Below are 11,505 nucleotides of genomic sequence, written 5' to 3' on the forward strand. Positions count from 1 at the left end.
CACCGTTCATTTTCAAAAGATAAATGTGGGGAAATAACTAGATATATGAATATTAAAAATAGACTAATACATTTGATTGTGAATTGTGTGTGGTTTATATATCTAACGTAACACTGTAAGTACTAGTGGTCATTGAGTATTAAGTGCAAAGTGGCCTATAATTTAAATGACCCTGAAAGAGGACTCATTATGGGAACTGGCATCTGTCGAGATAGTGAAAGGCAGAAATGTGAGTTTGAATACTTAACATCTTATTATCTTTGTGTTGGTCTGTGATTTAAGATTTATACACCTAGATACATTGGAATTAATGTGCAGTGTATTTCTTGATACAGGAATTCGATAGTTTTTTTGAAGAAGGTAATAACAGAATAACTGTTAACTATGAAATTCTTTTTCTTTTAAACATTCTTTTCATTTATCTTTATGTTAATACATATTTATGCCGTGATTAAAGGACAATTTGCAAAATGGTTAATGAAAGGTGTTTTTTTTTTTAATTTACATATTGTTACCTATAGCAAGACGTACTAGAACTCGAATATGTCTCGGCCAACGAAGATCACGGCCATGCATGTGAAGGACATCCGCTTTCCCACATCGCTGGAAAAGGACGGGTCCGATGCCATGGTAGGATATAATTTGCATATAAAACACTTGAAATTATTTGGGTGATTGTGCAAAGTAAGATATTTAATGCGCGTCGTCGATCATTGAATGCACCCAAAACAGCCGCCATTTTGTTAACACTCGTGCATTTCGTTCCTATACCTAGGGCTAACTTATTCCTATGAGCAAATGACCAAAAATGATGAAACTGTTTAAAAAAAAAACATACGAAAAACTTTCGTTGGACTCTTGGCAAAACGGCCACTAGATTTTTGGATTACTGTGATGCACAAGCATATTCTTATCTAATATATCTTAACTCAACAGTCAAGATAAAATGACTATGCTTATTCGTATTGGGTTTGACGAAAATGAAACAGAAAATATCTATGTCCGAAAACGTTTGATTTATCTTTACACTGACTCCTATCCATTTTTCAACAAAAAGATGACAATCAAAACTAAACAATAAGTGATACTAATGTACATCTAGTTTTAATGTGAAACCAAATGAAGTTTTGAATGCTTGTCAGCACACAGCCCCTGACCATTCCGTTGCCTATGTCATACTGGAGACTGACGGTGACCTTCAGGGCACAGGAACCACTTTCACGTGCGGGCGCGGCACTGAGATAGGTATATCAGCCGCAGGAAAAACCTTGCCTACTCCCTAAATACTCAAAGCCTTACTAATTGTCCACCTTTACTTGCAGAAATTGCAATGTTAAGCAGCAGCTTTAATACTTGTTAAGAACAAGAACTATTATTTTCATCACAAGATCCTTAACCGATAATATCCGATTGACTCGTGCATTGCAAAAAATGTCTAAAAAAAGCTTTAATATTTATTTGGACCTGAAAGAAAGGTGATTGGTAAAACCGAAATATTCTAAATGGCAATAAGGAAGAGACATATAAAACTATGATTATTTTCCGCTTCATTTCTGCAATTGTTCAGTGCAGGCATGTGCTTGCGGTGATTTTGTGTAGGTTTAATTGTGTCATTATTTCTAACTCAGCATGATAGCCCTGACTATTCCTGCCCTTATATTATACTTGAGACCGATGGCCACTTGCAAGGCATTGGTAGCACATTCACCGCCGGGAAGGGCAGTGAAGTAGGTACGTTACCCGTGTATTACAACCAGACAACCTTGCTTTTAACGCTTCTGTTTTCACAAAGCATGATGCTCCGGACTACTCCTGTCCGTACATTATCCTTGAAACCGACTCGGACCTTCAGGGCATTGGCACCACATTCACGGTTGGCAAGGGAAGTGAAATTGGTACGCATTTATGCATGCGGTTTATTCAACTTTTTTATCTATTTGTGAAAAGGTACCCAAGTATTGATTGACCCTCTTACTGAATAATTGATAATATTGATTAAAATTGGTATGCATATGGTAAGCAAGCTAATCTTTTTGAGGAGTTATTGCGGAAAGCGTAAAGTGTCCGTCTACGGTGCTTTGCTTTTGTTTTGACTTGTATTGCATATGATTTGCTACTACAATTATATCCCTTTCATCCACAGTGTTCATTGTTCATTCCCAGTATGTTTTGCTGCTGATACTATGAAGAATAGAGTGGTTGGTCGAAGGCTAGACGACATTTTCAACAACTTCGGAGCATACTGGCATGAGATAACTTGTGATTCACAGTTCAGATGGGTAAGGATTCGTTATACATAATGGTCATTTTTGTTACTGTGTTTTAAGAGATTGATCACATAGATCTGCTAACTGATAACCCATGTTCCAGCGGTATTCGAAGATACTCACAGATGTTTTGTTAGAAATGATTTTAAAACAAAACAAAACATTAACTGGCAGATAACATTTAAACACAGTTTTATCAAATCTAAACCTGAAATAATAATATTAGACTATTTTCAAAAGCGTTACTTACGCCTTTCGACAAAATAGAGAATGAACAACAGAGCTCTCACGAATGATGTCTTACCATTGTGTTCACATTTCAAACTGTTTCGATGTAAGACTATTTAAAACGTGAACTAGATGCAGGATAAGCGGATCATCAAAAACATACTTTGATTTGATAAATGCCTGTAGGAGCCAAATGGACATTTCACAAGATACCCACAAGACAACAAACAGAATACACACACACACATATATATATATGTAAGACTATTGTTCAGAAATCAATGTTGGAGTTAACTCGGAATGGCCAAACGCCATTGGGGTGCACTCCATTATTTCATTATTTGCAGGAACTGGAACAAATACTACAGTGAACAATAAGCACTACTTATATTCCATGATATTTCAAGTATTAGAAGAAGAATGATCATGAATGAAGTATTGGTGATGATAATATCTAGTTCTTGGGCTGAATATTCTGTTCACCCATAGGAGTATTGTTATGACAATTAAAATAATGCTTCCAAAGAATTTTGATATATTTAATAAATTGCGTTTGTATTCAGATAGGCCCGGAGAAGGGTGTGACCCACCTGGCTACAGCGGCTGTGGTCAATGCACTGTGGGACCTCTGGGCAAAAATGGAGGGAAAGGTACGCCGCACAATATTTAGTTTCTTGCCTGTCGTTTTAAAAGGAAACAATTTTGAGAAATTGCTATATATTATATAGATATAAAATTGTTTTTGTCTTCGGAAACGTTATATATTATGGTTTCAAATAATCTCGAAATAGAATACTGTTTAAGATATTCAATGGAATTGCGTTCAAGATAATAACATTAATATCGGTACACATAGTCACCAATGACAGTTCAACTGGCCCTTATATCAGCGTAGCTAAACTATTTTTATATCATTCGGGCTTTTTTATTAATTACACGGTAGGACTATTATCAAAATATTGAAAACTATAAATGAAAAATATAACATTTTTCAGCCACTGTGGAAGATGCTTGTTGATATGGTAAAATTTGATATTATTTCCTTAAAAATGTAAATGAGGATTACTAAAATAAATAAAATATAAATATGTTTATATGTTGCATGCCTAATAAAGCTGTTCATCAATGGATTATTCGGGATTTTTTAAAACGAGAATTAAGGAGAAGTAAAATAATTCACATGTTATAAAAATATGGAGACAATCAGTTATTTGTGAAGTTTTCTTTCTTATATATTTCTCTTGTAGGAACCAGAAAAGTTGGTCAACTGTCTAGACTTTAGTTACATGTAAGTCATGATATATATATATATATAGCGTCATAATGTAATATACATTAAATGTATTTTTGCACATAAATGTTGATTTATTTGAGCTAGCAAATAGTACGTTTGAAATATATTTTTAGCTATATTATTGCCAATATATTATTATCTTTTTCAGAGAAGACGTCCTTACAAAAGATGAAGCAGTTGGTAATTCCATTTTTCGATGTTCAGATTAGGCACTTCAGAAAGTTAACCTGTATTTCTCAGTTTGTTTTTATGACTGACTAATGGCAGTATGGAATGTCGAAGATAATCTAGATAAACATGCGATTACCTATACAAGGGGAATGACACCAACAAATTCGATTTAACATATAAGCCACATTTGCATGTATGATTTAGCTGATGTTTTTCTCTATAGTGAATATAATGAAAGTCTTGAAAAGTCGTGTATCATTAGCAAAAGAAGAGTCAATATAAATGGAATTCTTTAAAGTTTTGCTGTGTATAACTGTGAAATATTCGTAAACGACAAAATGGTGATTGGTTTCATTTTAGCTATGCTGAAGAAGAAGGATGCTACGAAAGACAAAAGAGGTACAAGAAGTTTCTGATAGTGTCAAGCATTGAATTGTTTATCAAAACATAATTGAAATACTAATCAAATTACCTGAACATTTCATTGTGACAGTTTAATTCCAAAAACATTGGTATTTATTGATATCAATATTGGCAAAAGACCTTAACTTTGTTCAAAATGCAATGGAACCCAGTCAGACAACTGGTTTAAACCATATTTATTTCAATAAAACCCATTCACTTCCCAGGTATAAAATGTTTGAGCATCATCCGGCGCTATACTTAAGGAAAAGTAGTCTTGCGATTTAAGTACAAAACAAAGTTAATAATCACGACATAATTGCGAAGAAAGCGTTGAAGCTTATACGGTGACTCGCTTCTGACACTGTGATTGTTTTAATGGTGCAAGTTTCAAAATCAAATCATGCATGTACATTGTACAACACTATTTCAACATCTTTTTATATCGCCTTGTTTCCCAGAGGCTGAGATGTTGAAGACAGGCTACCCAATTTATACCACCTCTTGTGGGTGGCTGGGCTACAGTGACGAGAAAATCACCAAGGTAAGCTTGTTACATATAATAATAATAATAATAAAAATAATAATAACTATGGTAATACATGATAATTATGTCATGATTCTTTCTATTTAAAAATTGAAGATGCCTTGATAATAATTATATAAAAATATTCGTCTGTTATTGTGCGCATGAAATATACAATGTTTAGCCATTAACAAGTAAATGATAAAGAAATTCATTTTTTTTTAACCTTTTAGCTTGCTACAGAGGCCATGAGTCAAGGATTTTCAAGGTCAGTACATGTTACGAGTAAAAATCTATATAATCAGAACCGGTATAACGAGAGACAAATGTTCAAGTTAACATTTGCTTCCAACCGAAAGTGTTTTAAAAGGTTTGATGTTGTAAGTTTATAATAAAGTTTGCTGACCTATCAATGTTTAATTATTACAATCCAACGTATACGACGACCATGTATTTCCAGGTTCAAGATGAAGGTAGGGAAGGACCTGCAGGACGATATCCGCAGGGCAGCCATCTTCAGGAAGGTTATAGGACCAGACAGAATATGGGTACACTTCTCTGTCTTTTTTAAGTGATGTCGAGGTATCAGGATCAGTGTGTGTGTGTTGGGTTCCAAACCACCCTAACCAGTTGTATGCTGTATAGTTTTCTGTTCTGGGTGAGGGGGTGGTCATCCAATGTTGCGTGGTAGTAAATTGTTAACAAACTTTTCTGCCTGTTGGTAAGTGTGTACGCATTCCGTAATAAACAAAACCCTCGGCTCTCCAGTGTGTGGACGCCAATCAGGTTTGGGGTGTCCAGGACGCTATAGACTGGATGACGGCACTAGCCCCATACAAGCCGCTGTGGATAGAGGAGCCTACCAGCCCAGATGACATCCTTGGTCATGCTGCTATAGCTAAGGTTGGTTAAATGTGTGTTGAAATTAATCATAATATGTGACTGTTTGATTGGACTTGAAGGACATTGTCCCATTCAAGCCTCTGTTAATAAACTATTTAATAGTCTTATGACTATATCTTATGACTATACATAGGTGCTACGTATGCAGTATGAAATTATGAACTACATGTATTTATTAATCTGGGTAATCGACATGATTTTCCTACAATTTGAAGTGTTAATGAGAATATTTAATTTAACCAAAATGCATTGTTAGTAACTTTCCGTGAAAGAAATTTTCAATTGCTAATTTAGGCTTTGAACCCTCTTGGAATCGGAGTGGCGACGGGGGAGATGTGTCAGAACCGGGTGATGTTCAAGCAGTTCCTACAAGCCAACGCCCTACAGTTTTGCCAGATAGACGCATGCAGGCTTGGAGGGGTGAACGAGGTCCTAACTGTCATCCTTATGGCAGCTAAGTTTAATGGTAGGAATTTCAGGTCTTACATGATACTTCATTGTATAAATGGAGGTAGACTTTGAGGGGTGAACGTACTATCAATAGCAGGTATCTCAAGTCTTATACATACGATCAGTACTGTCAATGGTAGATATCTCAACTCTTATACATACGATCAGTACTATCAATGGTAGGTATCTCAAGTCTTATACATACGATCAGTTCTATCAATGGTAGGTATCTCAAGTCTTATACATACGATCAGTTCTATCAATGGTAGGTATCTCAAGTCTTATACATACGATCAGTACTGTCAATGATAGGTATCTCAAGTCTTATACATACGATCAGTACTATCAATGGTAGGTATCTCAAGTCTTATACATACGATCAGTACTATTAATGGTAGGTATCTCAAGTCTTATACATACGATCAGTATTATCAATGGTAGGTATCTCAAGTCTTATACATACTATCAGCACTATCAATGGTAGGTATCTCAAGTCCTATGCATGCGAGATGTATTATTAACGATAGGTATCTCAAGTCTTATGCATATTAGATGTATTATCAATGATCGGTATCTCAAGTCTTAGGCATGTTATAAGTACTATCAATGGTAGGTATCTCAAGTCTAATACGTGCGATAAGTACTATCAATGATAGGTATCTCAAGTCTTATGCATGCGATAAGTACTATCAATGATAGGTATCTCAAGTCTTATACATGCGATACGTACTATCAATGGTAGATATCTCAAGTCTTATACATACGATCAGTACCACCAATGGTAGGTATCTCAAGTCTTTTACATGCTATACGTACTATCAATGATATATATCTCAAGTCTTATGCATGCGATAAGTACCACCAATGGTAGGTATCTCAAGTATTTTACATGCGAACAGTACTATCAATGGTAGATATCTCAAGTCTCATACATGCGATAAGTACTATTAATGGTAGGTTTCTCAAGTCTTATACATACGATAACTATATTATTGCATACACGCCCAACAGTTTTGCTAAGTAGACGCCTGCATGCCTTGAGCAGTGAACGAGGTACCTAGTTGTCGGCAATGGGAGGACGATAAGGTCTTATTTGACATTATACAGTGTATTGCGTAAACGTCTTACTGTTTTGCCAGATAGACGCGTGAGGTGTACCGAATGCCACATCAACAGACACTTAAATATTTGATGATATCTACATTTATTTAGAGAGCGCTTAAAAAGGGACATTCTCAAATCAATCGAAGAGCTCTCCAAAGATTCAGAGAACACGTAACATTTTGTGGCTGTTTTTTTACTTCAGTGCCAGTTTGCCCCCATGCGGGAGGTGTCGGCCTATGTGAGCTGGTACAGCACTACTCCTTCTTCGACTATATCCGCTGTTCGGGATCCCTGGAGAACAGGATGACCGAGTTTGCGGACCACCTACACAAGGAAATGTGTGCCCCCGTCAAGGTCAGGGATGGACACTACATGCCACCACAGGTTCGTTTATTTGTATAATATAGAAGTTACTTACAATAGAGACCTATGTTTTTTCTAAACTTATTTTTACCGAAACTACCTAATAATACATGTACTGTATACTGCCATAAGAAAGATCAAATGAAGAACTGATACTTTTTTGTTGTATGTAATTTCACAATAACAGATCAGTTTTTGTATTCAGGACTTGTTTCTGTAGTGCATGTGTTTTATTTCCAGGCCCCAGGTTTCCTTGTTGGTATTGTGCCCGATGTTCAGAAGGCGTATGAATATCCAGACGGTTCCGCCTGGCTAGATCTATTTGAGAAAGGGCTCTTTAAGAGGGATCACGATCATGAGGATAATTAGACTGAAGGTGGAGAATGCAGGAACTAATGATAGAAATAATCTTACTATTAATAATATTAACATAACTATATTTATTTTAGTGTTTGTTTTGATTGTCCTCTTCTGGTCATTTAAAAAAAATGGTGTTATAGATCTTATTATTATCCTTCTTTATTATCGGTTCACATACACAGGATTTTGCTTAATAACAGATAATTGACGCATAGATTTAGAAAATCAGATAATACATTTAGTAACATGTACATACAAGTTTATCATCTTTTATAAGTAATTTGAAGAATAAACGTTTTTAAGATATTATTATTTGTTTTCTTTTATTCACAATCATGAGAACAATAACAATATGGTCTGGTGCATACAGTGTACATGTAGTTCTTTTAAATTTTGATAAATATACATGTATATCATCCTAATGTGCAATTCAATAAAGTTCATAACACAAAATAACATACATAGTCAAAGTAATAATGTATTGCACAAAACAAGGAACACTAATTTCTCTATACTTCAATGTCTACAGCACACACGTATGTTATCATTCAAACAGTAAAATGGAGACGTGTACCCACATCAATACAGTTTGTACAACCATACTAGATTTGTAAATAAGGCAGTAATATATGAGAGTATCACAGTTCGTCATTGTATGATTAAGTAGTCCAAGGTATAAGACATCTAAATTCAGCACTAGTCCATGCGCTTGCCAACTTAGTCGAAGCCTTTTAAGATCCAGGAAATAAGCTCAACCCTCTAGTGGTTCAAGTTGGAGGATATGTTCCACACACTGTGAGGCATATTGTGTCCTGAACTGCTGAAAGATGTAGGGTGGAATGTGAGTATCTACCCTCTGAAACAGCGCACAGACAACAGTGAAATATAGAATAAAACATTCCCGTTAATATTTGACAAATAATATGCAGGAAAAGGAAAGGGCAACTGAAGACAAATATTCTTTGAAAAAATCAAATAAATTGGGATTTTGAAATATTCAAAGTTTTTTATTTCAAATCAATACGTTTAGGGATTTTTAAATATACAAATAGTTTTTATTTCAAAACATAACTATTAAGTAGGGAAACAAAGATACTGAAGCAAATTCTTTAGAAGCTTGATCGAATGTGTTTTATCAGTTTTTGGATAAGTGTGAAATTAAAATGAAAAAAAAGATTCAATAACTTTCTTGAGCTGGAGATATAAACTCCTCAATATAAACTAGAAGGTTAAGAATCTCAGCTGACATATCTGGCAGACAAGTTGTATGCACGTATATTGTTTGGTATGCATTTTCTGTGAAGTCAAAAACTATTTTTTTTTTAAATTTTATGCTGACCACTTTACATTTCACATACATGTGTATGTCACCATGAACAAAAGAATTGGACATCCTGAAAAGCCACATTGCTTTTCTATGGTAGATCATTGGTCTTATAATACTGTGGAGAAATTAAGTAATAAATTGCCGGATTGATGTCATTATCGGGGATATAAACGCAGTTGGTTTGGTACGCGTGTAGTTCTTCTGACTCCACACACTATAACCAGCCCAACTGCGTTCATACATTTACACCAATAACTCATTACTTCATTCAAGAATTGATAAAAAAATACTTCATTTCATCTAAGAAATCTTTACAGTAATTTCTTTCTAATTTTCTTTAAAGAACGACCCGACCGTAAACGGAAACAGTTGATCAAATTACGTTACAATAACGCGCGAAAAGATCAACCACTTGTAATCACTTTTACAGGTAAAATTGAAAGACTAATGACAACAATGCATTTAACATATGATAAATCAACACTTTGTAAAATGTTGATGAAGTTTTTTCTTCAGGGCTTGCTGACTCAATCCAAACAATAAAAAGATAAACATTTTCAATTTTCATGTTTATTGTTATGCTATGACTCACGATCAGAACATATCCGAAGACGTTGCGTTCATCGGATGATAATCGCAATTGCCGAAAGGCAGTTCATTTTAGGAATGAAAGTTGATGTGTAAATATAGAGTGTATGAACTAAATATACCCTTTTATGGCGTCCACAAATGAGCGGACATTCTGGCCCATTAGAGCCAGGAAATTGTCTGTGTTGTCTACTTGAAACTGTTTTAAAGAGGTTTGATAACTGTGCAGCATTGAAAGTGAATATGCATCATTGCTTTATTTGTAAAAAAAAAATTCTTTTATTTCGTTTGCATTCGGATTAATTCAATCATCGCAAGGTTAAGTTCAGATAAACTTTTTTAATTGTTGGAGGCAAAATCATAACAGTTAACAAAAGCTATGACCAACTATTAGCCGACAACACAGTAAACTTTAAGCTTTTTGGTCATTTGAAAACATGTAACTATCTCGCTTTCACATAAATACAAAAGGAAATGTTGAAATGTGAGTTTGGAGATGTGTGATATGGTCACTCACTTTCTGATGACTTTGTTGTTCGTGAGTTTGGAGATGCGTGAGATTGCTCCTTACTTACTGATGGTCTTGTTGAAGGCGAGTTTGGAGATTTAATAGATAGTCGATTACCTACTGATGGCCTTGTTGAAGGTGAGTTTGGAAAAATGTGTGATTGCCTCCTACTTACTGATGGCCTAGTGATTAAAGAGTTGGTTTTCTATTTTTTATCGACTTTATCGGCATGGGTTGCACCCAACTAAAACAAAATATTTGTTTATACTTTATTGTATTTTTCTGCAATTTCGATATCATAGTTTAAACAATTGACTTCTATACTTTATTATATCACTGGAGATATTCTCAATCAACCCTATACAATTAGATAGTCATGTTTTGTACATACTTGCTCCACCCGATTTGCCGCACCTAATCGATCCATATTGGTATGATCTTTTATCAATAGTAACTGGCCAAAACATGTCATCATCGATGGACGGCTCAAGCTTCTGGCACGTTTATTTTAGTTGATGAGCCATTCTTTCCGTAGTATCGAACATACGAACGTTAAGTTGAAATAAGTCGTAAATGTCTTTTTCCACAGTGTGACAATCAATATTTGAGATGTAGTACGAAATGTTTCGGCGTCTTCGGACTCCTATAAAAGTAGTATCTGCTATACCATGTATACTAGTATTTTCATTGTCTTTTTTTTCCTTGAACTTTTTCTGGAGTCACACTTATTTCCACGCATTAAAAAAATATTATTAAAAAAGGGCAACTTTATTAGAACATTTTAAGAGCCATAGCACATTATCACATAAACTCCTATAAATGCAGTGTATGTCGGGGATATCAATATGTTTATACGGCAGGCCTTTATGGATGACAGCAGAATAAAAATGTTAATTTATCAAAAAATAGGAATACGGCCCATATTGAAACTCAAATTCAAAAGATGCACATTTTAAATTTAACCTTGTATTTATGATTTTGCTCGATGGAATATTTGCTTATCAAGGGCTCAAC

The 11,505-nt window shown here is 34.8% G+C and overlaps 1 protein-coding gene across 3 annotated transcripts; it reads left to right on the plus strand.

Moving 5' to 3' along the window:
• Positions 1-267: 267 nt before the first annotated feature.
• Positions 268-8,298, plus strand: LOC128215591 (mitochondrial enolase superfamily member 1-like). 3 transcript variants are annotated; one of them, XM_052922303.1, is made up of 16 exons: positions 268-360; positions 522-630; positions 1,143-1,245; positions 2,164-2,279; positions 3,059-3,145; positions 3,491-3,517; positions 3,743-3,783; positions 3,938-3,969; positions 4,321-4,359; positions 4,824-4,906; positions 5,122-5,156; positions 5,349-5,436; positions 5,657-5,791; positions 6,086-6,257; positions 7,548-7,729; positions 7,949-8,298. In XM_052922303.1, exons 2-16 carry the CDS (start codon positions 544-546, stop codon positions 8,075-8,077), a joined length of 1,356 nt encoding a protein of 451 aa, XP_052778263.1. In that variant the 5' UTR covers positions 268-360; positions 522-543; the 3' UTR covers positions 8,078-8,298. The 3 variants fall into 3 exon arrangements, with proteins under 3 accessions (XP_052778263.1, XP_052778262.1, XP_052778261.1); XM_052922302.1 differs by lacking the exon at positions 1,143-1,245 and adding an exon at positions 1,629-1,731; XM_052922301.1 differs by lacking the exon at positions 1,143-1,245 and adding an exon at positions 1,793-1,895.
• Positions 8,299-11,505: the final 3,207 nt, after the last annotated feature.

The sequence above is a fragment of the Mya arenaria genome, chromosome 13 (assembly GCF_026914265.1).
Source record: "Mya arenaria isolate MELC-2E11 chromosome 13, ASM2691426v1".
In the NCBI taxonomy this organism is placed as follows: Eukaryota; Metazoa; Mollusca; class Bivalvia; order Myida; family Myidae; genus Mya; species Mya arenaria.